The sequence below is a fragment of the Schistocerca nitens genome, chromosome 6 (genome assembly GCF_023898315.1).
Source record: "Schistocerca nitens isolate TAMUIC-IGC-003100 chromosome 6, iqSchNite1.1, whole genome shotgun sequence".
In the NCBI taxonomy this organism is placed as follows: domain Eukaryota; kingdom Metazoa; phylum Arthropoda; class Insecta; order Orthoptera; family Acrididae; genus Schistocerca; species Schistocerca nitens.
In genome coordinates, this window is record NC_064619.1 from 302282897 (window position 1) to 302302434 (window position 19538).

Consider the following 19538-nt stretch of genomic DNA (forward strand, 5'->3'; position numbering starts at 1 on the left):
AATGGACCCGCAAAACTAAGTTCAGTTTGCTGCAGAATCCTTGAACATATCCTCAGTTCAAATGTAATAAAATTTCTTGAGACTGAGAAACTTGTGTCCACGAATCAGCATGGTTTTAGAAAGCATCGCTCATGCAAAACTCAGCTTGCTCTTTTCTCACATAATGTACTGTATACTAAGAACTATGGATGAAGAGCAGCAGGCAGATTCCATATTTCTAGATTCCCAGGAAGCATTTGACACAGTACTCCATTGCAGGCTGTTAATGAAGATATGAGCGTATGGAATAAGTTCACAGATATGTGAGTGGCTCGAAGACTTCGTAAATAATAGAACCCAGTATGTTCATCAGAGACAGGGGTATCATCAGGAGTGCCCCAGGGAAGTGTGATAAGGACCGCTGTTGTTCTGTATACACATAAATGATTTGGTGGACAGGGTGGGCAGCAAGCTGCGGTTGTTTGCTGATGATGCCGTGTATGGTAGGGTATCGAAGTTGAGTGACTGTAGGAACATACAAGACAACATAGACAAAATTTCCAGGAATGGCAGCTGGTTCTAAATGAGAAAAAATGCAGGTTGATGCAGGTTAGTAGGAAGATCAAACTCATAATGTTCGGATACAGTATTACTAATGTCCTGATTGAACAGTCAAGTCGTTTAAATATCTGGATGTAACTTTGTGAAGCAATATGAAGTGCAATAGTTTACTGGGAGAATTTTAGGAAAGAACAGTTCACCTGTAATGGAGACAGCCTGTGGGACAGTGTGTGACATATTCTTGAGTACTGCTTGGGATACATACCAGGTCGGATTGAAGGAAGACGTTGAACTAGTTCAGAGGTGGGCTGCTAGATTTGTTACAGATAGGTTCAAATGACACATAAGTGTTACGGAGATGCTTCGGGAACTCATGGGATGGTGACATTCTTTTGAGAAACACTATTGAGAAAATTTAGAGAACTGGCATTTGAAGATGACTGCTGAACTATTCCACTGCTGCCAACATACATTGTGCGTAAGTACCATGAAGATAAGATACGAGAAATTAGGACTCATATGGAAACATATACATATTCGTTTTTCCCTCGCTCTGTTTGGCAAGTAGTGGTACAGTGCACTCTCCACTGCACAACATACTATGGCTTGCAGATTATTTATGTAGATATAGATCCCACTTGCAAAGAGGGCATATTTCAGATAGGTGGTGTGTGTGTGTGTGTGTGTGTGTGTGTGTGTGTGTGTGTGTGTGTGTGTGTGGTTTTATGTGAGGGTATCCTTACATGAGTTATCTGATACATGTAATCTATCATTGGTAAACAGAAAAAGAACATACTGCCAAATGCTATTCAACCATTGGTTCACTTACAATACCCCATAGATGCCCCGTTCATTCAGCAAGGCAAAGCTGTACTCACATTGCCCCTGAGTTATATGTCAAAATGATTGAGGAACACAGCTTGAACATCAGAGTGGCAGTAGACCCATTCTGCCCCCCCCCCCCCCCTCCCCTCCATCCATGGTTATCCTTGACCTAAACTGATCAGTCTCAGTGATGTGGGAGAAGCAATTGTGCATGTGCATGCAATTATGTTGAACCATTGTGAAAGATAGAAGTTTGGTTTGGATATTCTGCTGCTAAGGAGGGGGTGGGGATATACCAACCTCATCACTAAAAGTAAGGCATTTGATAGGGCGACCATTTGTCTAGGAATGTAGTCGGCTCAATGTTCAGAGAGAAACATAAAATTCAGGAAGTTAATGTTACCTGTGTCCTCCAGTACACGCATAAAATGGTATTTATCTTGTAATATGAAAAGTTTGCTGCTCACGATATAGAGGAGATGTTGAGTCAGAGACTGATACAGGAACAACAGAAAGACTGCCATACATGTTGAGCTTTCAGCCAAAAGGCCTTTTTCTATAGCAGACAACACACACACACACACACACACACACACACACACACACAAGCACAACTCACATATGTGACCATTGTCTCTGGCCACTGAGCCTGACTGTGAGCAACATCACTTGGTGGGAGATGCAAACTGGGTCTTGGGGGTAAAGAAGTGGCTGGGGTGAGGAGGCGGAGGAGGGGGAGGGGTAGCAGGGTAGGAGTGGTGGAAAGTAAATTGCTGCTTGTGGGAGCACAGACGCGGTGGGGGCAGGATAGGGTAGGGCAGCTAAGTGCAGTCAAGGGCCTGAGGTGGGATGGTGGAGGATGGTGGGAGAGAGGGGAGGGGGGATCAGAGAAGCAGAGTACAGAAAAAAAGACTAGTGGGTACGTTGGTGGATTAGAAAGTGCGTAGTGTTGGAATGAGAGCAGGGAAGGGGAGAGGGGGTGAAAGAAATGTGTCTTGGATTTTCCATTGTTTGTTTATCTTGTAAGTAATAATAACTACTGCTTGTTTTTAGTAACTGAATTTTCTTTTTCTTTTTAATCAAACTTGTTTCATCTGTTTTGGAGATCTTCAATAGTCTGCAAGGCAAGTGTGTCTTATAATTATCTTCTTAACTATAAATGTTTTGTTTTTGAGTCACTTGGATTTAGATATTGCAGCATTACACATATAAAACAAAATGACTGAGAACAAAATATTTTCAGGAAATGTCTTGACTATTTCTTTTGTTTCATATTCTGGAGCCTTAACAATTTTTATGGAATGTGTGCTGGTGTAATAAGATCCACCAGAGTTGTTGGTTGTAATACTTTTTACCTGTTATATTTATTAGCAGTTTTGAATGGTGCCTCATGGGTGAGTGATATTTTGTAAGAACTTAAAATATGAAAAAAAGCAGCTATGGTGGATCTTATTACAACAGTATGCATTTCATAGAAAATATTTTTGATTATGCAAAGAATTACTACCATACTCATTTCTATTGTAGACCACTGAAGCTTTCATGGCCACATTTCAATTACTTAATCCCTCTGCTGCTAGAATTTTTTTCTCTCAGTAAGTACCACTGGGATCATACAGAGGCCAAGTAATTTACAGTGGATATATTGCCAGTATTGTAATGAAGTAACATAAAAACATACATTCCAGTTGATCAGTGTAACAGTAATGATTTGTATTTTTTTAAATATTACGTTCAAGAAACAAAAAGAAATTTAGATTGGGATCATATTGACTCAGTGCAAAAACCCTTGAATAAATTTTGAAAAGCTTAGAAAACAAGGGAGATATGATTTTTCCAGTATGCTTATGGGGGCTTAAGGTTTAATTTGCTGATGACTCTAGAAGATGTAATCAAGGTGTGTAACTCAGGTTTCATACAAGTACTCCACTTAAAATAACATCTCGGTCCAAGTTACACATGTCAGGCAATTTAAAAAAGAGAGAGAGAGAGAGAGAGAGAGAGAGAGAGAGAGAGAGAGAGAGCATCAGTAACAATGTCTTAATTATATCTATTAATTACTTTACCAATACAGTGTAACTTTTGTTCCTTACATAAATCTTGTTGTGTCTTTATGGAGGCTTGCGTCATAGATACTATCACTCTTCTGATTATAAATTCCACAAATAATATATTGGGCTTTTGTTCACATTACATTTGACATATTTTTAGTTTGTAGTGCAATATCTCTATAAATTAGAATTTGTTTAATTGAGCACATTTAATCTTAAGTCTACTTATTCTCATCAATATGGTAATTCAACAACATTACAATTCACGCTTTTGCACCTGTGTAATGTAAACATTGTGTGTTTGCATCACATTCTCTGACAAGTTTGGAATCATAATATTCACTAAATATTGTCCCATTCTGCTACATTACGCAGTGAAGGTTGTGGTCAGGGGGAGGGAGGGGGGCATGGGAACAAAGGGTATGTCATAGGGAGAATTCCCACATGTGTGATTCAGAAAAGCTGGTGGTGTTAGTAAGAGTACAGAAGGTGCAGACTATGAAGCAATCATTGAAGTGAAGCACATCATGTTCAGCAACAAGATGGTCGTGCTGTCTCTTGAACACAGTTTGCAGAAGCCGTTCATATGGACAGAGAGCTTATTGTCATGCCTCATTAGAAACTGGCACAGTGGTTGCAGCCTAGTTTGCAGAGCACGATTGCTTTCACGGGTAGCCTAACTTTTGGTGTTGTAGGAGATGGTTGTGACAGAACTTGAGTAGATGGTAGAGTGATGATGTATTGGATAGGTCTTGCTTCTAGGTCTGTTGCAGGCATATGAAACATGAGACAGGGGGGTTGGGACTAGGGGTGGAGTAGGGATAGACAAGGTTGTTGCATAGGTTGGTGGAATACAAATGTAGGAGGGCTGGGGAGGATAGTGGGGAGGATATTCCTCATTTCATGGCATGTTGAGCGGAAGTCGAAACCCTGGTGGAGAGTGTGGTTCAGTTTTGCCAGTCCTGATTAGTACTGAGTCACAAGGAGTGCTGCTTTGTGATGGTAGGTGACTTGGAGAGACAAAGCATGGGAGATCTTTCTGGACAAGGTTAGCAGGGTCCCTTTATTCTGTGAATGCCCCAGTGAGACCTTTGGCATATTTGAAGAGGGACTACGCATCACTACAGATGTGATGTTCTTGGTTGGGTAAGCTGTATGAAAGGGATTTCTTGGTTTGGGATGGGTGGCAGCTGTCAAAGTGGAGGATGTCGATAAGTGTGATGTGGGTGGAGGTACATTGAGCCATGTTCAGCAACAAGGTGGTCACGCTGCCTCTTGACCAGAGTTTGCAGTAGCTGTTTGTGTGGACAGACAGCTTTTTGTCATGCCCTATTAGAAAGTGGCACAGCAGTTGCAGCCTAGTTTGCAGAGGTCAACACTGAGGAATGTTGCTTACTGGTTTGAGGAGAGTCAGGTGAAATGAATAGGGAAGAAAGTGTTGGGATTCTGTTGGTATGTTCTCTCATCCTTAGCCCAGATTGTGAAGATGTTGCCATTGAATCTGAACCACATGGTTTGGAATTCTGGATCGTTAGCAGGGATTTCTCTAGGTGACCCATGAATAGGTTGGCATAAGATGGTGCCATGGTGCCTATTGCTGTACCATGGATTTGTTTGTAGGTGATGCCTTCAAAGGGGAAGTAATTGTGGATGAGGATATAGTTGGTCTTGGTAGTGAGGAAGGAGACAATAGGTTTGGAGTCAATCGGGTGTTGGGAAATGTAATGTTCAGTAGCAACAAGACCACCATGAGCATTGGGAATATTAACATATGACGGGAGAGCTCCGGATGGTAAGGCACAGGAACTGTGAAGAATCTGTGGAGAAAATGGTTAGCAAATTTTCTACAGGAGAGTAAGTTACGGTGTTAGTCGTAACCTACCTTCTATGTAAAAGACATCACCCGTTTCGTCCTGGTCCTCAAACCAACGAGCCTCTTAACTCGATATTGAACTCCACCTTAAGAATGGCATCAGTACCTCTGTCCACATCAGACCTACCGGCCACCAAAAATATCTTTACTTCAACAGCTGCCATCCATTCCATACTAGGAAGTCCCTTCCATACAGCCTAGCCGCCAGAGGTCGTCACATCTGTAGTGACTGGCAATCACTTTCCAAAAATGCCAAGGGCTCTACTGAGGCATTCACAGACCAGAATTGTCCTGCCAGTGTTAATGATCAATCCTCCCCACTATCATCCTCACCCATCACTCAGAGGTATTCCGTCATCCACCGAGTCCACACAATATCCTCATCCTTCCTTACAAACTCCTAATCCCAGTCCCTTGCCTTGTGGCTGATATCCCTGTAATAGACCTAAATGCAAGACCTATTCTCCCACTGTTGCCTACTCCAGTCCTGTTGCAAGCATCTCCTACCCCAGCAAAGGCAGAGCTACTTGTGAATGCAGCCATGTGATCTACAAACTAAGCTACAACCACTATGCCGCTTTTTACATGGACATGACAACCAACAAGCTGTCTGTCCGCATGAATGGCTTCTGCAAACTGTAGCCAAAAGAAAGCTGGACAACTCTGTTGCTAAACTGCTGCCCAATACGATGTGCTTCACTTCAATGATTGCTTCACAGCTGGTACCATCTATATCCTTCCTACCAATACCAGCTATTCTGAAATGCGCAGGTGAGACCTGTCTCTACAACATATGCTTCATTCCTGGAACCCCCCCCCCCCCCCCACCTCAATCTTCACTAGTCCCTGTCCTCCATCTGCATGTCCCCTTCCCTCCTCCCATTCCACCACAACACATGCTTTCTATCTCACCAACACACCTCCAAGTCCCCCACCCCTCCCCCCTCCCCTCCCAAACCACAACCACCTGACTCTGCACATAGCAGCCTATCCTGTCCCCTCTTGTCTCTGCATGCTCCCACAGTCAGCACAATATCTTCGCCCACCCTTACCCTGGTATCCATCTCCCTCCATGCCTCATGCCTCCTCTTTAGCCCCACCACCCACTGTAGAAGACCACTGTCAACATCAGAAACAGTCACAGTCTGTAGTCAAATCCCAGCGTCTGGAGTCAGGGGCCATGTGTGTGTGAGTTCTGCTTGTGCGAATGTGTGTGTTTTCTATTTCAGGAGAAGGACTTTTTTTTATTTGAAAGCTTAAACATTTAGCAGTCGTTTTCATAGTGCCTGTGTGCAACTCAATGTCTCCTCTGTGTGCTGGATAGCAATATATCCTTATCGTATTGCAGTCATTCCTATCCATCAGGCAAACAGCAATGTATTATCAAATGAACAAAAAAGGCTGTAATGTTAATAGGATGCTCAAAAGCCTATAGGCAATCAAAATCTGTAACAACAGTGCTCAGTGATGGGAGCTCTCCATTGAAGATTAAAGAACAAAAAGAGTTTCAGTGCAAATATTATCACCTTCTCCTAGATGTAAATCCAGTACAAAGTGCATTTATGATTGCCATGAGTCTTGTATCAGCTATTGTTGTTTCTTCTTCTTTGTCTTACTCTTGTTAACCAAGAAAGGGAAAAATGAAGAAACATCAGTGCTCAGATGAATAATTTTGAAGCAAACTGGAAAATCCTGCCAGCTTGCTTGCTGTATTTTAACATCACAGTGGGGTTGGTAGCCTGTGAAGGGGTGAATCATACCCATAGTGATGTCTTTATCCCTCTAGTAATTAAATGGAGAAGGAAATTAAGGTGCTAAAGAAACAGGTATCTCAATTGTGCCATATGTCATGGAGAGACTACAGTAATTTCTCTTCAGAGCATGTCATTTGTGTGAATTGAGAATTTTTGAATGTATTTAATAAATGAAAGAAGACCCCTTGTGAAATAATGTGAGAGTCTGTACGTAGATTTTTTGACAGTTTGTTCACATCATGGTGATTCTATATTGGCATTTTCGAGTTTTTCAACAAACTGTAAATTTTTTTCTAACTTTCAGGCAGCAGAAGTGTCTATTATTCTCAAAGAGTCAGTTTTCAGTTCTAATAGTAGACTGGTATCTAATCTGTGTCAGTAATGGTTGATGTTTGTATGCTATTGTCAACTACTTCTGCTCGAGGGCAAGGGAGAGAGGGTGAGGGGGTGGCAGTAGTTCCCACCTAAAGGTACTAATGGGAACATCAACAGGCAGAAAATGTCTGTAGTAATTCATCATTGTTATAATTTAACAAAGGAATTGATTGTTAATGCTACTGTTAACAGTTAAAAATAAAATTACTATTTAAGAAACGTACATCTTTTGTTGGAATTTATATTAACTCATTGTCTTATCTGCTTATTCTTTTCAGGTGGAGTCAGAAAACACACTTCTTACTGTGGTAAAACAGGATTCTGCTGTCCGCCTATCATCATCATCTTACAGGATAATTTTGAGTGACGAGTTCTGGAAACTTGGAGAATTAAGCTTAAAAATGAATGTCAGCGTTATTTCTGATCTTACCTGTCAGAATTTGCAGGTAATGGTGCCCTTTTTGTGCCAAATTCTGTGAATTTGTTATTTTGCATTCTGTATTAGTTTTAATTGCACTCTGATACAGTATGATTTTATTGGGATCAGACAAAAAAATTAAATATTCAAAAAAAATTTTACTTTGAGGAAATATGCTAAGCAGATGCTGCCAAATAAGTGTCAGGATTGTATTTGAAGCAGATGCTGGGGAACTGGCATCCATTCAGCTTTGTTCTGAAAGTTTTGTAAAAATGTCCTTGTATTATGTTTTTTGAAAATCATTTTCAATTTTGTGGACTAGACTGTTCTTGGATTGTCATTTTGTTTGTCTAATCACTGATTAACGTTCTTTTGTAGTTGCCACAAACATGTCTTGCATTTTCTGAATTGTTTTTATTCCATATTTTGAATTCTGTGTGTTGAGATTTTACTGCTCGATCACAATCTACATTCCAACAAGGAATTTGGTTTTGAGCACTTAAGTTGTTATAAATTTTAGTTTTAAGACACTGGTTATCCAGTCAGTCATATTTTTTTTCTTTTTAGAGAAGAATAGGCTTCTTTGCTATTAATTTTCATTTCCAACCTGTGGCTGACTGGCACTTGAAAATGGACGATTGCTTGAAACCATTTGTGATATAAAGAAACAGAAAATTTAGAATCCTTCCATAGTGGTGCAAGCTACTTCTACATTTCAATTACAGTTTCCAGACTCCAAGTGTGTGGAGGAATTATATTAATTTGTGCCATTAATATTGTTCATCTGATACAGACTAAGTCAACTTCTACTCACAGATGTCAAGTTATTAGTTTTGTAGAAATTGCTGTATTTAGAATGTCTAATTTCTTCTTTTAAATGATTTAAGAGTAAATGTCACAACTCAACGAATAGTAGAGTTGCTGAAAAACACACAAACAAGACAGAGAACTATGTTAGCTTTGGGACCTGTATGACTACATCAACACTGTGCTAAAACTGCCATTCACTAACTTGACTGGGGTGGAGGTTTTGTGTCGGATGGAGTGGGTGAAGGGCAAAAGGAGGTGGGAAGTGGGAGGGAAGTTTGGGGATGGGTGGCTGAGGGTGGGATGGAGGCAGCAGATGCGCAGGATAGAGGTGCAGGAGGGAGAGGCAACAGGTGTGTGGAATAGGAATGTAACACAAGCATAGTAGGGTTTGTGTGGCTCGTGATGACAGTGATATTGGGAAGTGGGTTGGAAGAGGGCGGCACAACAGAGGAAGGGAGACCTCAATGGGAAATGGGTGTGGCTGCAGGACGTGTAAAGTTAGGGGCCTGGGGCAGGATGGGGGTGGATGTGGGGTAAGGGGCTACAGGTATTGGAAACCAGGAGGATTACAGAAATGAAGGATGTGCTGCATGGACGACTCCCATCCACATAGTTAAGAGAAGTTGTTGTTGAGGGTAAGGATTTAGATGTTACAAGTTGCGAAGCAGCCATTGAAATGCAACATGTTGTGCTCAGCAGGGTGTTCGGTCACTGGGTGGCAACTCTGCCCTTGGGCATTACATACAGCTATGAGCCAACAGAAAGGAGCTTTTGAATGTTTCTGTGCAGCTGCATCAGATAGGAGGAAAGAGTGGCAACACTGTACAACTGTACATCAGTTTGGCATGGTAAAAGAGAATCAAAAAGGAACTATATTGATGTGTATGCTTTTTTATGTGGTTTTATTTTTTATATATCAGCTAGGTGTAAGGAACAGAAACATATTAAGAATAGTAAGAAGTTAAGTCTCAGTTAAAATTTTACATCTACATCTACATCATTACTCTGCAATTCACATTTAAGTGCTTGGCAGAGGGTTCATTCAAGCACAGTCATACTATCTCTCTACCATTCCACTCCCGAACAGCACGCGGGAAAAACGAACACCTAAACCTTTCTGTTTGAGCTCTGATTTCTCTTATTTTATTTTGATGATCATTCCTACCTATGTAGGTTGGGCTCAACAAAATATTTTCGCATTCGGAAGAGAAAGTTGGTGACTGAAATTTCGTAAATAGATCTCGCCGCGACGAAAAACGTCTTTGCTTTAATGACTTCCATCCCAAGTCGCGTATCATGTATGCCACACTCTCTCCCCTATTACGTGATAATACAAAACGAGCTGCCCTTTTTTGCACCCTTTCGATGTCCTCCGTCAATCCCACCTGGTAAGGATCCCACACTACGCAGCAATATTCTAACAGAGGACGAACAAGTCTAGTGTAAGCTGTCTCTTTAGTGGACTTGTTGCATCTTCTAAGTGTCCTGCCAATGAAACGCAACCTTTGGCTCGCCTTCCTCACAATCTTATCTATGCGGTCTTTCCAACTGAAGTTGTTCGTAATTTTAACAACCAGGAACTTAGTTGAATTGACAGCCTTGAGAATTGTACTATTTATCGAGTAATCGAATTCCAACGGATTTCTTTTGGAACTCATGTGGATCACCTCACACTTTTCGTTATTTAGTGGCAACTGCCTCCTGCCACACCATACAGCAATCTTTTCTAAATCGCTTAGCAACTGATACAGGTCTTCGGATGACCTTACTAGACGGTAAATTACATCATCATCTGCGAACAACCTAAGAGAACTGCTCAGATTGTCACCCAGGTCATTTATATAGATCAGGAACAGCAGAGGTCCCAGCACGCTTCCCTGGGGAACACCTGATATCACTTCAGTTTTACTCAATGGTTTGCCGTCTATTACTACGAACTGCAACCTTCCTGACAGGAAATCACGAATCCAGTCGCACAACTGAGACGATACCCCATAGGCCCGCGGCTTGATTAGAAGTTGCTTGTGAGGAACGGTGTCAAAAGCTTTCCGGAAATGTAGAAATGGGGAATCAACTTGAGATCCCCTGTCGATAGCGGCCATTACTTCGTGCGAATAAAGAGCTAGCTGCGTTGCACAAGAACGATGTTTTCTGAAACCATGCTGATTACGTACAATAGATCGTTCCCTTCGAGGTGATTCATAATGTTTGAATACAGTATATGCTCCAAAACCCTACTACAAACCGACGTCAATGATATAGGTCTGTAGTTCGATGGATTACTCCTACTACCCTTCTTAAACACTGGTGTGACCTGCGCAATTTTCCAGTCTGTAGGTACAGATCTATCGGTGAGCGAGCGGTTGTATATGATTGCTAAGTAGGGAGCTATTGTATCAGCATAATCTGAAAGGAACCTAATCGGTATACAATCTGGACCTGAATACTTGCCCATATCAAGCAATTTGAGTTGCTTCGCAACCCCTAAGGTATCTACTTCTAAGAAACTCATGCTAGCAGCTGTTCGTGTTTCAAATTCTGGAATGTTCCATTCATCTTCGCTGGTGAAGGAATTTCGGAAAACTGCGTTCAATAACTCCGCTTTAGCGGCACAGTCGTCGGCAACAGTACCATCGGCACTGCGCAGCAAAGGTATTTACTGCGTCTTGCCGCTTGTGTACCTTACATATGACCAGAATTTCTTCGGATTTTCTACCAAATTTTGAGACAATGTTTTGTTGTGGAACCTATTAAAGGCATCTCACATTGAAGTCCGTGCCAAATTTCGTGCATCTGTAAATTTTAGCCAATCTTCGGGATTTCGCATTCTTCTGAACTTTGCACACTTTTTCCGTTGCCTATGCAACTGCGTTCGGACCTGTTTTGTGTACCATGGGGGATCAGTTCCATCTCTTACCAATTTATGAGGTATGAATCTTTCAATTGCTGCTGCTACTATATCTTTGAATTTGAGCCACATCTCGTCTACATTTGCATAGTCAGTTTGGAAGGAATGGAGATTGTCTGTTAGGAAGGCTTCTAGTGACACTTTATCCGCTTTTTTAAATAAAATTATTTTGCATTTGTTTCTGGTGGATTTGGAAGAAACAGTATTGAGCCTAGCTACAACAACCTTGTGATCACTAATCCCTGTATCAGTCATGATGCTCTCTATTAGCTCTGGATTGTTTGTGGCTAAGAGGTCGAGTGTGTTTTCGCAACCATTTACAATTTGCGTGGGTTTGTGGACTAACTGCTCGAAATAATTTTCGGAGAAAGCATTTAGGACAATCTCGGAAGATGTTTGCTGCCTACCACCGGTTTTGAACAAGTATTTTTGCCAACATATCGAGGGAAGGTTGAAGTCCCCACCAACTATAACCATATGAGTGGTGTATTTATTTGTTACGAGACTCTAATTTTCTCTGAACTGTTCAGCAACTATATCATCGGAGTCTGGGGGTCGGTAGAAGGAGCCAATTATTAACTTAGTTCGGCTGTTAAGTATAACCTCCACCCATACCAATTCGCACGGAGTATCTACTTCGACTTCACCACCAATTCTGTGTAATCTATCTTTCCTGAACACCGTCTGAGACTTCGTAAAAATTTCTGCAGAAATTATTTCAGGCTTTAGCCAGCGTTCTGTACCTATAACGATTTCAGCTTCTGTGCTTTCTATTAGCGCTTGAAGCTCAGGGACTTTCCCAGCACAACTACAGCAATTTACAACTACAATTCCGACTGTTCCTTGATCCAAGCACATCCTGTATTTGCCATGCACCCTTTGAGATTGCAGCCCACCCTGTACTTTCCCGAGGCCTTCTAACCTAAAAAACCGCCCAGTCCACGCCACCCAGCCTCCACCACAGCTTGACTAATTTAATGTAATTGCAAAAACTGAAAATAATACACTCCTGGAAATTGAAATAAGAACACCGTAAATTCATTGTCCCAGGAAGGGGAAACTTTATTGACACATTCCTGGGGTCAGATACATCACATGATCACACTGACAGAACCACAGGCACATAGACACAGGCAACAGAGCATGCACAATGTCGGCACTAGTACAGTGTATATCCACCTTTCGCAGCAATGCAGGCTGCTATTCTCCCATGGAGACGATCGTAGAGATGGTGGATGTAGTCCTGTGGAACGGCTTGCCATGCCATTTCCACCTGGCGCCTCAGTTGGACCAGCGTTCGTGCTGGACGTGCAGACCGAGTGAGACGACGCTTCATCCAGTCCCAAACATGCTCAATGGGGGACAGATCCGGAGATCTTGCTGGCCAGGGTAGTTGACTTACACCTTCTAGAGCACGTTGGGTGGCACGGGATACATGCGGACGTGCATTGTCCTGTTGGAACAGCACGTTCCCTTGCCGGTCTAGGAATGGTAGAACGATGGGTTCGATGACGGTTTGGATGTACCGTGCACTATTCAGTGTCCCCTCGACGATCACCAGTGATGTACGGCCAGTGTAGGAGATCGCTCCCCACACCATGATGCCGGGTGTTGGCCCTGTGTGCCTCGGTCGTATGCAGTCCTGATTGTGGCGCTCACCTGCACGGCGCCAAACACGCATACGACCATCATTGGCACCAAGGCAGAAGCGACTCTCATCGCTGAAGACGACACGTCTCCATTCGTCCCTCCATTCACGCCTGTCGCGACACCACTGGAGGCGGGCTGCACGATGTTGGGGCGTGAGCGGAAGACGGCCTAACGGTGTGCGGGACTGTAGCCCAGCTTCATGGAGACGGTTGCGAATGGTCCTCGCCGATACCCCAGGAGCAACAGTATCCCTAATTTGCTGGGAAGTGGCGGTGCGGTCCCCTACGGCACTGCGTAGGATCCTACGGTCTTGGCGTGCATCCGTGCGTCGCTGCGGTCCGGTCCCAGGTCGACGGGCACGTGCACCTTCCGCTGACCACTGGCGACAACATCGATGTACTGTGGAGACCTCACGCCCCACGTGTTGAGCAATTCGGCGGTACGTCCACCCGGCCTCCCGCATGCCCACTATACGCCCTCGCTCAAAGTCCGTCAACTGCACATACGGTTCACGTCCACGCTGTCGCGGCATGCTACCAGTGTTAAAGACTGCGATGGAGCTCCGTATGCCACGGCAAACTGGCTGACACTGACGGCGGCGGTGCACAAATGCTGCGCAGCTAGCGCCATTCGATGGCCAACACCGCGGTTCCTGGTGTGTCCGCTGTGCCGTGTGTGTGATCATTGCTTGTACAGCCCTCTCGCAGTGTCCGGAGCAAGTATGGTGGGTCTGACACACCGGTGTCAATGTGTTCTTTTTTCCATTTCCAGGAGTGTATAAAAACAAAAGACAACGTCCCATAAAGAGATATCGAGTGGATTTAAGTCTGGCAACTAACTGGCCATTCACAGGGCCTCCACAATCAGACCATCGTGAAGGAAAGGAATTGTCTTGGTGGCATCACACTGCGAAGCAGAAATGAGCAGGAATTGTGCACGAACCATGTCTTCAGTCCATGGAGCAGACTATCTTCTCTATTAATTCTTGTTAACTTGACATTCAGGAAATGCAAAGGTTACTTTCCTATTAGCCTTCATGGTTGCACATATTGAGACAATGATTGGTAATGTGATACCAAATATTGACCACTACTTCTGTTGATATCCTCATATTTTCATCTGTAGGGTGTTTTCTTAGCTATTCACTCAGTGAGTAGCAATCTACAACAGACTTTACACATTATTTCAAACCTCTTTGAAACTTTCTCTTGCTGGCACCCCGTATAAAGTAATGAAAGGCAAAACGTGTATTACTTACTGCATTTTCGCTATTCATACAATAAAACTTCTGTATAAGGCATGACGTTTTAATATACTACTTCATTGCTACTGACTCTGTTAGAACAGATGTGCAGATAGTGTCCACATCTACCACTGAATGTACTTGCAGAATTACTTAATTGGATGATGCACAGCTCAGGGGTATGATGTCATAAACACTGAGATATGCTTTATAAGTACGTATTTGCTTCTTTAAAGCGTTGTGATGGGTAGGAAACTGAGTCTTCACTAAATCATTTAATGATTCATTTTAAATCTTCTGATGAATTTTCAGCAGTAAATGATAGCAAAATCTGCAAACAGTCCTTCCTCGGATTATCTCCTAAATAGTAAGAAGAGTAGAGGGACTATAGCACTTCCTTGGGAAACCCCAGGTATCACTACTATTTCATTAGGTGACTTCCCTTAATTTATTATAAACTGTGACTTTTCTGACAACTTCATTATTCTTTTTTTCATTGTTGAAAAGGATTGGTTTTGTAAGATGCGTGTATCTGATGACTTTTTATAAAGTTGCTGAAGTCCTACCTCTGCTCGTTGCCTCCTGGCAACTGTGTTTGCACCTTCTATGATGGTCGTCCGTGCAAAAATAAAAAATACTTATGTGTTTGGGGTAAACCTTTTTTATTTTTCGACGTAATCTCCTTTTAGACTTGTACACTTCGTCCAATGCTGTTCTAATTTGTTGATCCCTTCCGAATAATAGGAATTGTCCAAGTCTGCAAAACAGCTATTAGTTGCTGCAATCACCTCCTCGTTTGAATAAAGTCTTTGTCCCGCCAGCCATTTCTTCAAATTGGGGAACAAATATTAGTCTGAGGGAGCCTATTCTGGAGAATAGGGGTGATGTGAAACGAGTTGGAATTTTATTTTCATTAATTTTGCGACCGCAAATGCTGAGGTGTGTGCTGATGCATTGTTGTGATGGAAAAGGACTTTTTTGCAGTCCAATCGCCGGTGTCTTTCTTGCAGCTCGGTTTCCAAACGGTCCAATAACAATTAATAATATGCACCTGTAGTAGTTTTACCCTTTTACAGATGGTCGATGAGGATTACCCCTTGCGAATCCCAGAAGACAGTCGCCATAACCTTTCCGGTCGAAGGAATGGTTTTTGCCTTTTTTGGGACAGATTCTCCCTTGGTAACCCATTGTTCAAATTGTTCTTTGGTCTCAGGAGTATAGTAATGTATCCATGTTTCATCCACAGTGACGAAATGACGCTTTAAGTCCTGCGGATTCTTCCTGAACAGCTGCAAACCATCCTTGCCACACTTCACACGATTCCATTTTTGGCCAAGCTTGAGCAATCGCAGAACCCATCTTGTGGATAGTTTTCTCATGTCCAAATGTTTATGCAAAATATTATGTACTCATTCATTCGATATGCCCACATCACTAGCAATCTCACGCATCTTAACTCTTCTGTCATCCATCACCACATCATGGATTTTACCAATGATTTCTGGAGTCGTAACCTCCACAGGACGTCCAGAACGTTCAGCATCACTTGCGCCCATATGGCCGCTCCTAAAATTTTGAAACCACTTATAAACTGTTCTAATCGAAGGTGCAGAGTCACTGTAATGTTTATCAAGCTTCTTTTTAGTCTCCTGGGGTGTTTTGCCTTTCCTAAAGTAATATTTAATCACCATACGAAATTCATTTTTGTCCATTTTTTGACAATCACTTGACTTCCTTGACTCGCACAAATGCCAAACACAAAGAAATAGACTAATATGGCTGAGACTTGGTATGCATTCTTTCCAAAGATGCTACTAACGAAACATGAACTTGATATGTGTTGGTGGTGCCATATCTCAGACTTTGCACAGACTTTTCAAATGCCCCTTGTACATGTGGATATGTTTCTGTGCTGTACTTGCAAAATGAGATTTTGTGACATTCATAATGAAGAACTAAAGGCCAGTTATTCTTCAGTTCTCCTCAACAGTTTGTATTGAAGTCTCTTTCTTTTGTGCTGTTCTTTGCCAATCCTACTCAACAACTAATTTCTAGAGGCATCACAAATGGACTATAACCATTCAAGCATCTACCCATTGAGTAAAACATGTTAGTTGATGGGAGGCTTGCGTTGGAAAATTTTCCTTAACCCGTTATAGATGTGCTCCCTATGTTCCGTGCTGAGTGCAGCTTTGTTGTGGCTACACTGTTCGCCAGATGCTGCTACTCGTGTTGAGAGACGGCGTTGCGCCCACTGTGAAATACTTATCATCCAATTTTAAGAAAACTAATCTCTGAAAAAATTTGATTTGTTCCCATCTTAAAGTCTGATTTTTTGCTTGATAAAGGACTGAATTCCTTTACATTATTCATCAGAGTTACTATTCTCCTCCAAATTAAGTAAAACATTGCACGAAATTTTAAAGGGTTTGCAGAAGTAAAAACGCATTACGTAAACTTTGGATGTGGGTGATTTTAGTGTGTAGGTCTGAAAGGTAGGAAAGACATCAAAATTTTATTTAAAATTGAGAGTGGAACAACATCTCATTTTGTTCTCAAGTTATATGTTTATATCTGAGGGATTTTCAGGTGTGACTCGCCCTTTTCCATCCCTGCGAATAGTATCATAACAATTGTCATATTTCACAAACGGTTCAAGATATCAGACTGAAGTTTTTTTAAAATGATAGCACTCAAAGAGGTATATATGTTGTATGATAAATACTAGAAACTTTTTCTTCGCCAAGATGTGGAAGTAACACGTCCAAAGCCGTGAGATGTTGGCAGCTCGGGATGCTTAGAGACATCACTAGCGCTGTAGGAAAGCACAAATGGCGCACATATACACATCCGCAGCAGGTGGGAAGCTAAAGAGCAGAACATGTATTCACGTCCACAGCAGTGAAAAGGTTAAGAGAATTGTCTTGCAACTTGTGGTCTTCCATTTACAAAGATGATATGCATATCGGCATGTTATTGGCTTTTCATAGTTGTCATGAAAGTAACACTGTGAAATTCCTGTTAATAGTAGTTCGCACAACAAGTATCAGCTGGAGCAAACAGTGCAGCACTGTTGTAAGTAACATTCCTCCTTGAGCATCAGCAACTTCCTTTTTATAGCTGAAACTTTGCACGACACGAGATTCATGCTGTCAATATTAATAAAACCATACACAGTGATATATAAAAAAATGAGTTCATTGTATAGGTTAGTCAGTATCTTTTATAATTTTCGGAGTTATAGGAATTTCCCTAGAACTCAGAGTTTTCCCTAGTTAAAAACAGATTTAGAGTTTGCAGATTGGAATGCTTCTGGAGTGAATGGGGAGTGCATGTGAAGAATGGATTTGTAGTTGTGAGCAGTTAAGAGTGTGTGAGCATGTGAAATAATGTTATGCAATGGGACAATGGGTCACGTCCACTGACTGGAAGGAAAAGGATGAAAACAGCCAGTAGTTACGTTGAAGAAGCCATATCCTAATGCTAGTCTGTATGATAAGTAATCAACTTCAGTTGTCTTTTGAGACAGAGACCAGAGAGGAACCGTGAAGGCTACAGTAGGAAGCTGTGATCTAGTCACTTGTGTGTAAGGTTTGGTATCCTGGGACTCCCGTGATTTTGTTGAGGTATTTTAAACACATTTCGTTGAGAACAAAGAGATCACAGGTTGTCAAAAGTGGACATGTACAATGATATCTGATTTGGATGCCTGTTCTGATATGTTGTTTTGATGAAGTGAATCAGCCCTTTCTCACTGCACATGATAACTGCATGGCATGTTACACAGAAATTGCTTAAAACCTAAGTAATGAACTGTGTAGTAATTGGTGTGAAGGGGGGGGGGGGCTTTGCAAGATTGTGGTTCTTGCATAGCACTTAGCCTAGCTGACACTTCCCCCACTGCCATGCCGGCAACAGTGTCTGAGTACAAAGAGGGTGGAGAGGGGAAACTGTAAACATGCCACATTTAAATGGTAGTGCAGTCGCACTGCATACGACTTGGTTTTGCATCTCACATTACCGAACGACATAGATCACAAACACAAATTTTCATTATTATTTAATTATTTTTGGATCACAGAAGACATACTACAATTTTTATTTGGCAAAAACTGTCGGCATACCGACAGAAGCAGGTTTTCACATTCAGTTTGCCACATAATCACGACAGACTTACTTTAATAATTGAAAAAAGGTCTTTCATATGACTAGGTATGTTAGTAGGTATATTGTAACAGCTCTGCAACCTTATTGTGGAGACACGGAAATTCTATTTGAGGAAAGTAAGGTAGATGTCCACGACAGTTTTAATGAAAAGGATTTGTTATTAAAATGGGAATTACCTTGCATGTCTCGAAAACAGCTGTAAGATTGTCAGAGTACTCGAAACATTGAGAAAACTATCCTTGTAATTCTTTCAAGGCCACACTGAAACTTCAAATCATTTGTTTTCTCTAAAGGCAGTGAGCTTAGAGGACTGGACTTTGTTTGTCAGAATGTGTCCCTTATGTAACAGGACTTTATTTTAAATGCATCCCCATCAAATAGGAAACAAGTTATTTCTAACCTTGCAATGTCTTACTGTGAGCAGTGGGCAGTCAAGTCTGCTTAAACTGTGAAGCCTCCGTTCTGGATGTTCTAATGTTCATTCCTGCACCCCTTTTTCCTTCATAAATTCAACAGTGATGAGTTTTAAATTGAAAAATCTCTCAAGGCATGTCTCTTGACCAATGTACCTTGCTAATATATAAAGTCTCCATACTCTGCGTACAATTCCATCGAAAACTGTTGCAACTGACATTGGAAAAATGCATGCGACTTCAGGTATTTGACTATCCATACCACCAATTTCTTCATATGCTGCACACCCACAAAGTTAGCACTAAGTGCTTCTTAATGTACAGAACAGTGACACACCACAGTACTTCATGAAATGTGACACAGGCTGGACTACGGCCCGTACACATTGCCTGTGTGAAATTTGCCTGCCGTGGCTGGCCCTAGTGTAGTACTTTCGGTGAGTGTAACAACATATTGAACATCGAGTGAAATTTAAAGTGATAATAAACAGATTATGTTGAGATTTAGTAG

General features: G+C 41.9%; 1 protein-coding gene across 1 annotated transcript in view; it reads left to right on the plus strand.

Annotated features, from left to right (window-relative positions):
- LOC126262497 (nuclear pore membrane glycoprotein 210) overlaps positions 1 to 19538 on the plus strand; it is a 272203-nt gene that overhangs the window by 202894 nt on the left and 49771 nt on the right. The window contains exon 12 of the mRNA XM_049959163.1: positions 7697 to 7864. Within this exon, the coding sequence (XP_049815120.1) occupies positions 7697 to 7864 (168 nt within the window). The remainder of the gene's footprint in view (positions 1 to 7696; positions 7865 to 19538) is intronic.